At 36.5% G+C, this 13,240-nt stretch overlaps 1 protein-coding gene across 1 annotated transcript in view; it reads left to right on the plus strand.

The window, feature by feature from the left end:
• Positions 1 to 13,240, plus strand: part of LOC128740442 (dual specificity calcium/calmodulin-dependent 3',5'-cyclic nucleotide phosphodiesterase 1-like) — a 167,462-nt gene that overhangs the window by 100,457 nt on the left and 53,765 nt on the right. Inside the window, exon 5 of the mRNA XM_053835980.1 lies at positions 4,126 to 4,398. Within this exon, the coding sequence (XP_053691955.1) occupies positions 4,126 to 4,398 (273 nt within the window). The remainder of the gene's footprint in view (positions 1 to 4,125; positions 4,399 to 13,240) is intronic.

Consider the following 13,240-nt stretch of genomic DNA (forward strand, 5'->3'; position numbering starts at 1 on the left):
TTGCGTCAGTGGAGTAAGCGTTAGATACTATTCTTATAGCAATCGCTTGCATACGAGTCGGCATCTTTTGCTTCTCGTTCGAGTTACAACATTGTTTAACATTACCTGTAAGATTTTGTACAAGGTCTGGATCAACTTTTTTGTGTGGTAAACCAATGTCTTCGAAGTGCTCGCTTCGTGGTCGCCAACTAGTTTTCAATAAGTCACAGTTCCGATGCGTTTGTGGTATTTAGATCCTTCTAATCTAATGTAGTTAGCTCTTGAATGCATCTGTCCAGTTTGTCTGCCTGTCCAGCCTGTCTGTCTGTCCAGCCTGTCTGTCTGTCCAGCCTGTCTGTCTGTCCAGTCTGTATGTCTGTCCTGTATGTCTGTCCTGTCTGTCTGTCCAGTCCGTCTGTCTTTCCAGTCTGTCTGTCTTTCCAGTCTGTCTGTCTGTCCAGTCTGTCTGTCTGTCCAGTCTGTCTGTCTTTCTAGTCTGTCTGTCTGTCCAATCTGTCTGTCTGTCCAGCCTGTCTGTCTGTCCAGCCTGTCTGTCTGTCCAGCCTGTCTGTCTGTCCAGTCTGTATGTCTGTCCTGTATGTCTGTCCTGTCTGTCTGTCCAGTCTGTCTGTCTTTCCAGTCTGTCTGTCTTTCCAGTCTGTCTGTCTGTCCAGTCTGTCTGTCTGTCCAGTCTGTCTGTCTTTCTAGTCTGTCTGTCTATCTGTCCAGTCTGTCTGTCTTTCCACTATGTTTGTCTGTCCTGTCTGTCTGTCTGTCTGTCCAATCTGTCTGTATGTCCAATCTGTCTGTCTGTCCAGTCTGTCTGTCTTTCCAGTCTGTCTGTCTGTCCAGTCTGTCTGTCTGTCCAGTCTGTCTGTCTTTCTAGTCTGTCTGTCTGTCTGTCCAGTCTGTCTGTCTTTCCAGTATGTTTGTCTGTTTTGTCTGTCTGTCTGTCCAATCTGTCTGTATGTCCAATCTGTCTGTCTGTCCAGTCTGTCTGTCTGTCCAGTCTGTCTGTCTTTCCAGTCTGTCTGTCTGTCCAGTCTGTCTGTCTGTCCAGTCTGTCTGTCTTTCTAGTCTGTCTGTCTGTCTGTCCAGTCTGTCTGTCTTTCCAGTATGTTTGTCTGTCCTGTCTGTCTGTCTGTCCAATCTGTCTGTATGTCCAATCTGTCTGTCTGTCCAGTCTGTCTGTCTGTCCAGTCTGTCTGTCTGTCCAGTCTGTCTGTCTGTCCAGCCTGTCTGTCTGTCCAGCCTGTCTGTCTGTCCAGTCTGTCTGTCTTTCCAGTCTGTTTGTCTGTCCTGTCTGTCTGTCCTGTCTGTCTGTCTGTCCAATCTGTCTGTCTGTCCAATCTGTCTGTCTGTCCAGTCTGTCTGTCTGTCCAGTCTGTCTGTCTGTCCAGTCTGTCTGCTTGTCCAGTCTATTTGTCTGGCCAGCCTATCTGTCTGTCCAGTCTGTCCAGTCTGTCTGCCTGTCCAATCTGTTTGTCTGTCCAGACTGTCTGTCTGTCCAGTCTGTCTGTCTATACAGTCTGTCTGTCTGTCCAGTCTGTCCGTCTGTCCAGTCTGTTTGTCTGGCTAGCCTGTTTGTCTGGCTAGCCTGTCTGTCGTCCAGTCTGTCTGTCTGTCCAGTCTGTCTGTCTGTCCAGTCTGTCTGTCTGTTCAGTCTGTCTGTCTGTCCAGTCTGTCTGTCTGTCCAGTCTGTCTGTCTGTCCAGTCTGTCTGTCTGTCCAGTCTGTCTGTCTGTCCAGTCTGTCTGTCTGTCCAGTCTGTCTGTCTGTCCAGTCTGTCTGTCTGTCCAGTCTGTTTGTCCAGTCTGTCTGTCTGTCTGTCAAAATTGATGATAGTTTTCAAGACACAAAATAGTACAAAACTTAACTTTTACTTTAAGTACATATGAAATTTATAATTTACATCACTTCGCTCAATTTGTGGTAGTTTGTCGGGTCCGCTAGTCAAGAATATATTAAATTGTATTTATTTGTCGAGAGATATTTAAATTTTAAAGAATGCAGGTATTCACGGGGAGGTTGCTTTTTCTCGTTAACGAGGCAAGCAATTATCGAATTAATTATACAGTTGAACAAATCCAGAGCTCCGTGAATCCCGTGTGAAACCCGACCTGTTGCAACCAGTTCAGAATCAACACACCTACAGCAACTGGTAGCAATTATTATTGAGTTGCAATCGGAATGAGCCGTTTAAATTGAATGTATGAAAATGTAACATAAGAAACAGTTGTTTCATGAAATAGTTTAGAAGAAAAAACAAAAACTAACAAGTCTTGGAGCACGGGAATCCTAGCAGAATCTTTTAGAGGCCATTTTGCGCAGCACGGTAGGTGAGGGCAAACTGGACACAGTATTAATTTGTGGTAATCGACGGTGCAACCATTAAAAGCTCACCCCCAATATCTTTGAGGATATTTGTTGAAACAAGTAACATTTCATTAGAATAAATTCAGAGAAAACGGCTCATAGCACCTATGGAGTTGAAGCAAAGACATTCTACGGACGAACAGACAGATTAACAATAGTTGATCAAACTGACGTTAATGTAATAATTCAGCGAAATAACATAATTAAAAACAGTTATGTTAAGAGAATGGAATAAAAGCACTTTAGTTGTGGGTTTATAACTGCAATATTTTATAAGCGGTTTGTTAGTTTTATGTTCACAACGAACACTTGTCAAGTCATAGTTAATTACACAATGTATACGGATTTTAATACAATGCGGAAATTTGACAAAATCCGCAACGTATTAAAATCCTTATTCATTGTGTCTGGGACTTTATACCAAACATGCTGCAACAAGCTCCCCAGAGCTTCCATCAGCGCCATGCGATAAAAAGTATCATAATTATGTTTTATTCCATTAGTTTTTAAAACAAAAGCATTCTGTTCGGATCAAAATCATAAAATATAACTTGATTTCGGTAGAAAAACAAGGGTGCTGTTTTTATCCATAAGCGCAGCCATAAAATCGCAGACTGTTTGCGTTACGAACCCGTTCGAAAAGTTCGCTGAATATTGTGCTTAATGATTATTAGCTTACAGAGTGTACTAGTTGCTCTCTAATTGGTGAACTTCGTTGAACTCAGATAAATAAGACGCCTACATACGAACGGGAACGGAAAACGGGACGTTGTTTGTGATGTTTGTGATTTTTCAAAATTATTTTGCGAGGAAATAAGAGCATCAAATGATTCATAAATGTCAAGAACTATAAAACGCTAAATCCGTTTTAAAAAACTGAAAAATCCTTCATCGATTTTGGACTATTGCGCACCACTTGCAGATATGTCTGATCGCGGAAGAGGTCAAGGTAGAGATATGAGAGTTTTATTACCGTAATCAAACGAACGAGATGAGATGTTTTCCAAGAAAGCATAACTAATAAATATCCGTTTCTATTGCATAAAACTTCTTCCATTGGAGCCTTGCAATGTTCATAAAACTCAATCAAGTTATTCGTCTTCTATGCTTCACCATAAATCGAGATGAATTTTAAAATTACAAATTGTTGTTGCATAAGAGAATCAGCCACCAGATGTGATGTTGATGATAATCCCATAAAACTTCCTTCCGTCCTGCTTGACAACCAACTGAAAAGTCTCTCTCTTTTTCATGTGCATGACCAAGCACTTTCGTGCACCATGATAAAGAGCTGCAAGTCAGTCACAAACTTGCATCAATAAAGAAAAACTTCCGAAAATTTAAGTGCTCCTTGAATAATGTCATGTCACTAATTCCACGGATTATATCGATAAAAGAAAAAAACCGAGCAAAAGCGATGCCAGACGTCACCAACAAGCATTGAACGATTTCCTCCCGAAGGCCAGCTGCAGTCATGATCATTATTGTCATCCATTTATTATTAAGATATCAGAAAATTCATAGCAATAAGAAAACTCTTTCTTTTCTTTTCGTTCAATTCTGACCAAATCGTATTAATATTGCAATTCAAACCCCACACACACAAAATACTAAAACCAATATCACCAAACCTCGCTCTTACTGCTAATTGCAATTTTTAATCTCGCTGCCACGCTGATGGCTGACGAATGGCTTAATTTTACCCGTCGCAACGAACTGCCAAACCCCGTGTATTTTTTGTGTGCATACGAACTTGGAACGATGAGTGCAGTCAGGACGAAGGTAGTGGTGGTAACGCTGGAAATGGCAGCACGGGTGGCGGTGGTAGTGGTGGAGGTGGTGGTGGTATTGGTAGTAAAGCTAACAGTAACAACGTCGGTGCCATAGGAGATAATAGCAACGTCAGCAATGTCGTCAGTAAGGAACCCCGGCGGGGCGTCACGACATCGGCCCCGCCTACCCATAGTGGCCCAACGGGACCACCGCTCGGGAAAACCATCATTCAGAGGCGAAAACTACGTGCACCGGTCTGGGCCAGGTCTCTGTTCAAATCAAAGAACCTATTTTGTTTTTTCGCTTGACCATCAAATATGATAAGCAAATTTCGCCTTACATTTAGTCTACTAATTTTAGTTTTCGAATCTTAACACCACTGACCCGAGTGCCGAATTGATTTCACCCCTTTTCCGAGTTTATTCCAGACTTTTGCTTTCTAACCTCTACTCTACTTCGCGAATGACCACTAATGGCACCCGCTGCATACCTTTACGATCCTTCTATTTTCTTACACCATGTTTTTTGTCACCGCGTGATTAACCTAGCGTAAAACACGAAGCGTTTTGAGTCACGAGTTTGCAACCAAGTCTGTCTGTCTACTATCTACATACAACAAGTTTGCGTTTTGTCCCGTCAATGCACCAGGGTGTGAAAGTGTACCATTATTGAGGGGAATGGCTTAGTAATAAGTACCTACCTACCTACTTGCGATACATTTTTTTTACTAATGCATGCATTCATGAAAGAATAATACCCAATAATATAGTTTTCTACTTTATCGTCCGTTTGCCAGTCGATTCAAGCGATTGTTGTGTCATTTCGCAGTAGTCATGCTTGTAGGTTTACAGCATGAGAACAAAAAAAATATCTATCTTTAAAACTTTCTGGAATATAATATCTTGCTCTGTTTTATCATCAGATATAAAATTATCATTCAGTTTCCATTTCATGAAAACAAGTCGGGAATTTTCCAATCAACACTACCAATAATATTGTTCATCATAACATTTTTAGTATGCCGGAAATATTTCTGTTTCCACTTTATTATCATAACAGTGATTAATGCGAAAAAGCTATAAAAAGGAATTTTTACACTACATTTTTCATTATGATAACGCAATGAAACTGTTTTACAACTTTAGATAACAGATGGAGATGGTAGTCATATCTAGCGCGGATTTAATTTGTTTTTCGTAATGCAGTATAGCATGTCCTAGCAGCATCTATCACGTTTTTCATTTCACTCGCGAAGAAATAACAGTTTGAATCAACCGCAATAGCAATTCGCAATGACGTGCTCTTGAGCAACATAGAAATAACATCAGCATAAAGCCATCGGATGAATCTTAACGCCGGGTTTATCACCCGGTACTCACCGAAATAGCCAAATGATAACTCTAACCGTTTGCACTAACGAAGACTCCTTCCGGTGCGTTATTCCGAGCAGGAGCGAAGAGCAAACTAATATCAAAATGTGTTATGGAAATCGAATAACACATATCAAAATTTGGTCTTGTTTTGGCTGACATAGTTGGTAAAATAACAAAAAATAATATCAAAATTTTGCTCCTTTAAGGCCAAAAGAATAACCACTTGTGTTATTTAAATAACAAAGCAATAACATGACTGTATTCGGAGTTTGGAATAACATATATAGTATTATTAAGGTATTGAATAACAAATGCAGTAGCATATGACATATTAAAAAACTATTTTATAAAATATTTATAATTTAAAATCTCTTTAATCAATAAAAAATAAATTTTTGAAAAATGTCGAATGTTATTTTAAGGTCATAATAAGATATGATAACAAAATCAGTTATTAAACTCATCTTACAACCACTGTTTTAAATATCTACTCAACAACAAAATGTGTTATCAATGTATCTCCATATCTATTCAATCACAAAATATAGCATTATAACACAGTTTGATATTGTTTTTATATTATTTTGCTCTTCGCTCCTGCTCGGGATGTGAATGTGTGTGATAAACGGCAAGCAAATAAACTTCTACGGCAGAGTTCTACTTTCTGTTCCAGAGTTTCTTCGTGTGCATTTTGTGCCCCTGAGCGTTGATGCACGTTTTTCCAAAACAAAAAATCAAATAAAATTGTCACTCGAGCTCACGTAGCACAGACTAAAATAGGTTGCTACAATGGTTGAATATACTATCAGTTCTGTTGGTTAATGGGAAAACTAAATGCAAACCAGTTGTGCAATTCCATACGAGTAATGTCCTCTGCCAAGTTATCTTTTGACCGTTTAAAGACATTTAAACGTGATTAGGATCTTTGAAAAACTTTAGGCGTTGTCGCACTATGACCAAAATTTGAGTTTAGTTTAGTTTGTGCCTAAAAACTGCAGCTTTTCGTAGGTTGACTTTAGTACAAATGTTTGGTGTTAATATCCGAGACCCATCTATTTATAGTCTCCTTGCGAACGATGTTTCGAAATATATTTTCATTAGAAAATTATAAGCCAGAATGATTGAAGGTTTTCCTTTTCATCATAAAACGAACCTAAGTTTGTTTATCAGTAAACAAACAAACGTGGTGGGTGTAAAGAAAAATATTTTCGGTCGTGACAAATGAATCGACCTTTTCGTAGAAACATGAACTGAATAGCATTCGGCATTGACATTTACTTGTCAAGGCTGCTACCAAAAACCTAGCATTACTGAAAGTACGTGAAAGCACGTGAGCAATAATGGACGATAATCGTTGTTTGTTTTGCCGTATCGCTATTGATTAGTTTTATCGTCATCCATTGATCAGATAGTAATTTCTGAGGTGAAATGCAAAAAACTATTTCAAATGAGGGTAAAATACATAACTAATAAAATAAACAACTTCTTTCGAGCATCCAAAGATCTGTTCAACTCTCTGCAAACCTTTCCTAAGGTAAATAACCTGAGGTTTTAACCTACTTCCAAAAGAACGTCCGGTCGAATGTGTTATCCCATTCACATCACCAAAACGACTTCTATTCTACAGTTTAACATCTACGTGCTGCAGGTTCTGGGCAATAAACCATAAACTGGAGCATAATATTTTGCCTTTCTATTTTATTGTGACAACGTTTAGATTCGACCTGGTACTCAAGAATCCTGGTTAGAAAACCATGCATTATTTACTCAGTAAATATGGTTACCTTAATCATAGCTCACGATGATACACACTAGCAGCATCGTGACCTCTGATGGTTGATCAATACGGCAAAATCCATATTTAGAAAAGTTATTCTCGAAATAACTGTAAAACCACTTTGTTTTAGAAAAAATTTCAAGTAATATTTAGAGTTTCAATACTAATTTGTTACTTGAAACAACCCAACAAACACCGAAGCTGAGTTAAAATGCTACTGATTTGGTTACAACTAATATAACTCTTCTGAATACAGGTGGTAGACGCTGAATAAATTTAAGCAAAGGCCTCTGTATTCTGTAAGTGTTTAAGTAGCCAACGAATGCGCTAAATCAGCCGCTTCGCATAATAGTGTTACAAACAAATTAGGCGCATCTTCAACCTCTCCACAACCCGTCAATATTCTCAATAATTGTGCTATAGTAGCTGAATAAACGATTTGTCATCCTTATAAAAAAGCCCACCCAAGAAACATTTATGCGCTGATTAAACATTTTAGCAGCCATTATTATTCAGCCATAGCTGAATATGCATCGAATAAAATTTATGTAAACAATTCTACAACACTTATTCAGCCGAAATTGGAGAATTTATACAACCTATTTCACTTGTTACACTTGTTAAGCAATTATATCGCCCTTTATATAACCTCTGTGCGAGTTGTTTCCAGGTTTGTTAAAATTGTTTTTTTAAAAAGGCGCAAACGCCTTTTAACCTTTCGTTACTCACGCCAACTTCGATTTATAGATATGGTAAAACCTTACAGAATTCGCTCGAATACTAATGCCAGTTGGTGAAATACTTATGAAATTTTTTCGACCCTTTGAAAGATCTTGGTCTGCGGATCAACTTTGCTGAAAACAGTAATTTTCTTTATTGCGTTGTACAAAATACAACAGCACGAGTAACGGAGGGTTAAGCTCCATTGCAGCTTCGAAAGCAGCTATTAGCAAACCCGAAGCTTGATAAAATCACCGGATTTAGATGTTTAAGAGCTGAAAAACGGTTTTTATTCCTAAAACTAAACCATAGCTCAGCCACAAATTGAATAAATTCAGCTGTAAAAGCGTTTGAACAACCTGAAATTGTTACTTGGGTAGCTACTTTCAATGCTGCAATGGAGCTTAATAGAGGCTTTTGCGCGTTTTTAAATAACCAATTTGCACAAGGCTATCAATTGTATTTTTAGAACAAGAAATAGTTTTGCAATGCTTTTTCAGTCGCTTAATCAACGTCTCATCAACCTTTATGCAGCCAGAAATTAATTTTTTATTGTGGACATTGCAACATAGTAAAGTGTAACAAATGCAAATTTTATTCAATTTTTTTCTTATTTTATGGACTAAAGTGAGTCATATTTCATTACTGTATTTTGTATCCTATTGTTACAATAATTCTTATCTTCATGTTATGGTTATTTTTCTCCGGGTGGTTATAATTGGCTCCTATTGATTTGGTTCAATCCACGGTTCTCCCAGTGTGGGCAAGAGGAACTACCCACGACCCTACATTCACAGAAATCGGCACGTCAAGTTACTTTTACTTTTACTTTTACTTAGTATCGTGCCCAATATAGGAAGAACAATTTACGACAGGTTGAAATAGTAATAAATATAACGGAAACAAATGTCATTTACCATAAAACAAATTGTACCAAAATCCAAAACCAGACAACACTGTAGGCTAAAAGAATTTAGACAAAGACGATCAACACTTTAAGCCCTGATGAAGATCCAAATCCGGATCGAAACGTTGGCGTAAAAAGGCAAATATAACGTCTACTATAATTTAATGACTGAACGGCCAAAATCCCAATCATTCGATTCAAATTTTACTCATAATTTTGTTTGTTATTTTGGGACATTTTGGCAAAATTTCATCACAAATGCCTTTTTTAAATATAATTTATTTTTCCGCTAAAAAACTATAAAAGGACTATAACCTTCCCTGTAATGAAAATTTTTGTTCGCGGAAAACCAGATTTTTTTTATTATGCCATTACAAATATTTAAAAATGTTTTTGTCATTCTGGTGTTAGCCAACTGAAGGGGGGGGACGAAAAAAAACAAAGAGATTCTTTTGATCGAGAAAAAAACTGCGATTTAAGCATTTTTACTTAAAGTTTAAACGTGAAAACTGAATCTATTCCTGCTTTTTATATATATACGTTATTGGGCCATTACAAATATTTTTTATAGTTTTTGTCCTTCGGATGCTGGGCAACTGAAGGGGGGGGGGCCGGGTGAAAAAAACAAGGAGATTTTTTTTAATCAGGCAAAAAAATTATGATTTTTAGGAATTTTTACTTGAAGTTTAATCGTGAAACCCGAATCTTTTCTTGCTTTTCATTATTATAATTATTACGTTATTATTTTCCATGCAAAAATATTCCAAAATCGAGTCAAAATCGAAAGAATTTTTTTGCTAATTTTCGGAAATTACATTATAGGGTAGAGGATCCATATTTCGCCAGGAGCCATATTTCGCCAGTTTGATGAATCCAAAGCTTTTTTGCATATTTTTGGTCAACGTAAAAGAAATTATTTGACGAATTGGTAAAATTAAGGGCATGTACTACCAAAAATAATTGATACCTTTGGTTTGTTATTAATTTATCATATATTACTTACAATTTGAAAATACCATCTCATACTTAGTGCATATTTTTTTACAAAATCAAAACGAGAGGCGAAAATACTGTTGGGGAAAAATGTACTCAAACTGTTTCATTATTCAATTATTCTTGACTAATATGATTCTATGTACAATATTTCAACTAATTTTATACCGATTTCACTTTAAACTTTCGATAATTTTGAAAAATTCGTCAAAATTAAAGTGGCGAAATATGGTATCCATTTTTAGTCATGGATCCAAATTTCGCCACTTGATTTTTTTTAAACCCGTTTTCGTTGTATCGTCTCTAGTTACGTGATTTCTTTTATAGAATTGCAGAAATTAGAACAAAATCAATAAAAAAAAGTTAGTTAACTAAATATCGATCATTTATCTTGAATATTACAGTTTCCCTAACGGTACAAAGTTTTAAAAGTGGATTAAGAGTTTTATTACTTCATTAGTTGGATTTCAGTGCCATTAACTCCACGAAATTCCCTGCTATTCAATGCTAAAGGGACGACAAGTAAATTATTGTCGTGGAATCTTCGGGAATACAAAACACGTTTTTAAAATTAAACGAAGTGATTCACAGGGAAAATCGTGTAATTAAAGTCGGCGAAGTTTGTAACAGAAAATTTAATGGCGATTTTGTGTGATTAATGTGTGTGACCCTAATACAATTTGACAATTTGACAGAAAATAATATTAACCACTTAAGGTCTACATCATTTTTAGCATCGCAAAATTCACTAAATTGTTTTTTTTTTAAACTTTTATATCTTTCAATATTTTTTCACCAAATTTGGGGGATGTCCCGAAAATCTTTTCTATTTTCATAATATCTATAGATAATGGCCACATGTCTTATGGCCCCGGAATTATTCCGGATTCTTGGGGGACCGTGACATGGCTTTTTTAGATAAAGTTGCCAAATATTTAATTTTTTTTAAAATCTGTTGATTTTTATAAATATATCATCGACTGTGGACTTATCAGTTACTTTGCCGCAGTTACGAGCCATGGTGCGCATCATCCGGATCCGGGGGGACACTATGAATCCGGAACCGGTTCCTAAAAAGGGAATTTTCAGCATCAGTAACATATGTCGTGTTATCAAAAAACATCACCACTTGACAAAAACCGATTGACAATCATCTCATGTTTCTCAGAAGCCAAGTCTCGGACAAGTTTCTTCGAAATCTGTTCCGTGCTTGAATCAGAAAAGAAACCCTCCCGGGACTGGAACCGGTCACATGGCTTCTGAGAGACATGAGATGGTCGCCAACCGCTATTTTGTCGAATTTTGTGACGTTTTTTGATATGCGACACGACTGACGCTGAAATGTCCCTTAGTCGTAATTGCGGCAAAGTAACTGATATGTCGATGATATCAAAAATCAACAGATTTCAAACAAATTTCAAATATTTGGCATCTAAAAAAACCCATGTCACGGCACCCCAGGGAACTCCGGACTAACGCCGGGGTTCTAAGTTATATGGCCATTATCTATAGATTTTATGAAAATGCGAAAGATATTCGGGAAATCCCCCAAATTTGGTGAAAAAATATTGAAAGATAAAAAAGTTACGACCTTTTTAGTGGATTTTGCGATGCTGTAAATGTTGTAGACCTTAGAGAGGTTAATACAGAAGAAAATATTTTGAATTCTTTTTTTGCTTGAATAAAATGCCGTCGCTTTACTTAGAGTTTCCTAAGGCCTATATGATACAATTGCTATTTGACAGGAATTTCGATTCGCATATATTTACTGGAGACAGAGAAAATTAAGTTACTTTATAAGTGAATTTTATTCAATATGTAAGAATATTTCTCCTATTTTGTTGCTTTTCATTGATTTATTTGTGGTTTTATTGGTATTTTATTGGTTTTCAAAAACAATCACTTGAAAACGAAGCAAAATCTATTTAACAACTGGATTTATAAGGAATATAGAGAATTCATTTATAAATTTGACATTAAAATCTATTTGAATCGGGTTTTTCTAAAGTGGCGAAATTTGGGTCCAGTGGCTGGCGAAATTTGGCAACTGGGTGGCGAAATTTGGGCCCAGAATACACATTTAAATAATCAATATAACGAGAAAAATATACAAATTTACTATGAATATGATGATTGAATCAATAAAAGAAATGTCCGAAGTATAATATTTCCATGTTATTAAATATCTGAACTTATAGAACCTTGTTCTGTTTCGTTTCATGCAAATTTTTTGGATAAAAGTGGCGAAATATGGATCCGTCACCCTATGTACTTCAACTTTTGTTTCGTGCTAGAAGCGTTAACAATCCGTGAACTCTTTTTTCGAGTTCTTTAAGCTGTAAAACCCAAAAATAATAGATTTTCTACAAAAAAAAATTACTCAAGTTTAACAAATTTTTCTTTTTGCCCCCCGATTTTTAGAGTCAATTTTGAAGGGCGGGGGCACAAAAACTTTAAAAATAATTTGCAATGGCCTTATTTTCCATGCAAAAAAATACGAAAACAAAGACGAAATCGAATGAAATTTTTGTTGCCGATTTCCGTTGTTTGAAATTTCCATTTCTGTTCCGTGTTAGAAGCGTCAATACTCATTTTTTAAGTTTTTTCGGCTGTAGAGCCCACAGAAAATTGATTTTATAAAAGAAATTTGACATATATCCGACAAATTATTTTTTTCTTCCCCCCGATTTTTCAAGCCAATTTCAAGGAGGAGGGAGGGGTAACAAAAAATTTGAAAATAATGTGCAATGGCCTTATTAAGGTACTGAACAACCTGTCATTTGCATGGTACAATCGCTTAAAACCATGAAAGTAATGGTGCACTATAATAAGTTTTATGGTTGGTTTACTTTTATGACGTTCAATTTTATTGTTTTGGATGGATTTTGTACCATACTGTTTCAATAATTTTTATCTTCGTGTTATGGTTATTTTCTCCCGGTCCTTTACCAAATATTCCGCTCTTTTCCCTTCACGTCTTGTCCCACTCTGTTTGGATATTATGAACGTCTCAATTTCGTTTTTTTCTTCTACCGTTCGTTCTTCCTTGTATTGGAAAAACTGCCGTTATAAAAAAAATCATTTGATATCAAAACTGTTGAAATTGATTCAAAAAGTTCAAAAGTTACGAAGTTATGAAAACGGGCAAACATTATAGTTACCCTAGCTCAGAAGGGTCACCAAATATGCCCAATAAAAAAATACGGGTCTGGAAACTGTCGATAATACTTGCAAAACTTGTCGATAATAGTTGCAAAATTTTTTGCAGCACTTGCAAAAAAATCGAATGAAATCGGCGTGACACTTCAATTTCGATCATTTTTTTCGTGCAATCGCTGTATAT

This window comes from Sabethes cyaneus, chromosome 3 (assembly GCF_943734655.1).
Source record: "Sabethes cyaneus chromosome 3, idSabCyanKW18_F2, whole genome shotgun sequence".
NCBI lineage: Eukaryota > Metazoa > Arthropoda > Insecta > Diptera > Culicidae > Sabethes > Sabethes cyaneus.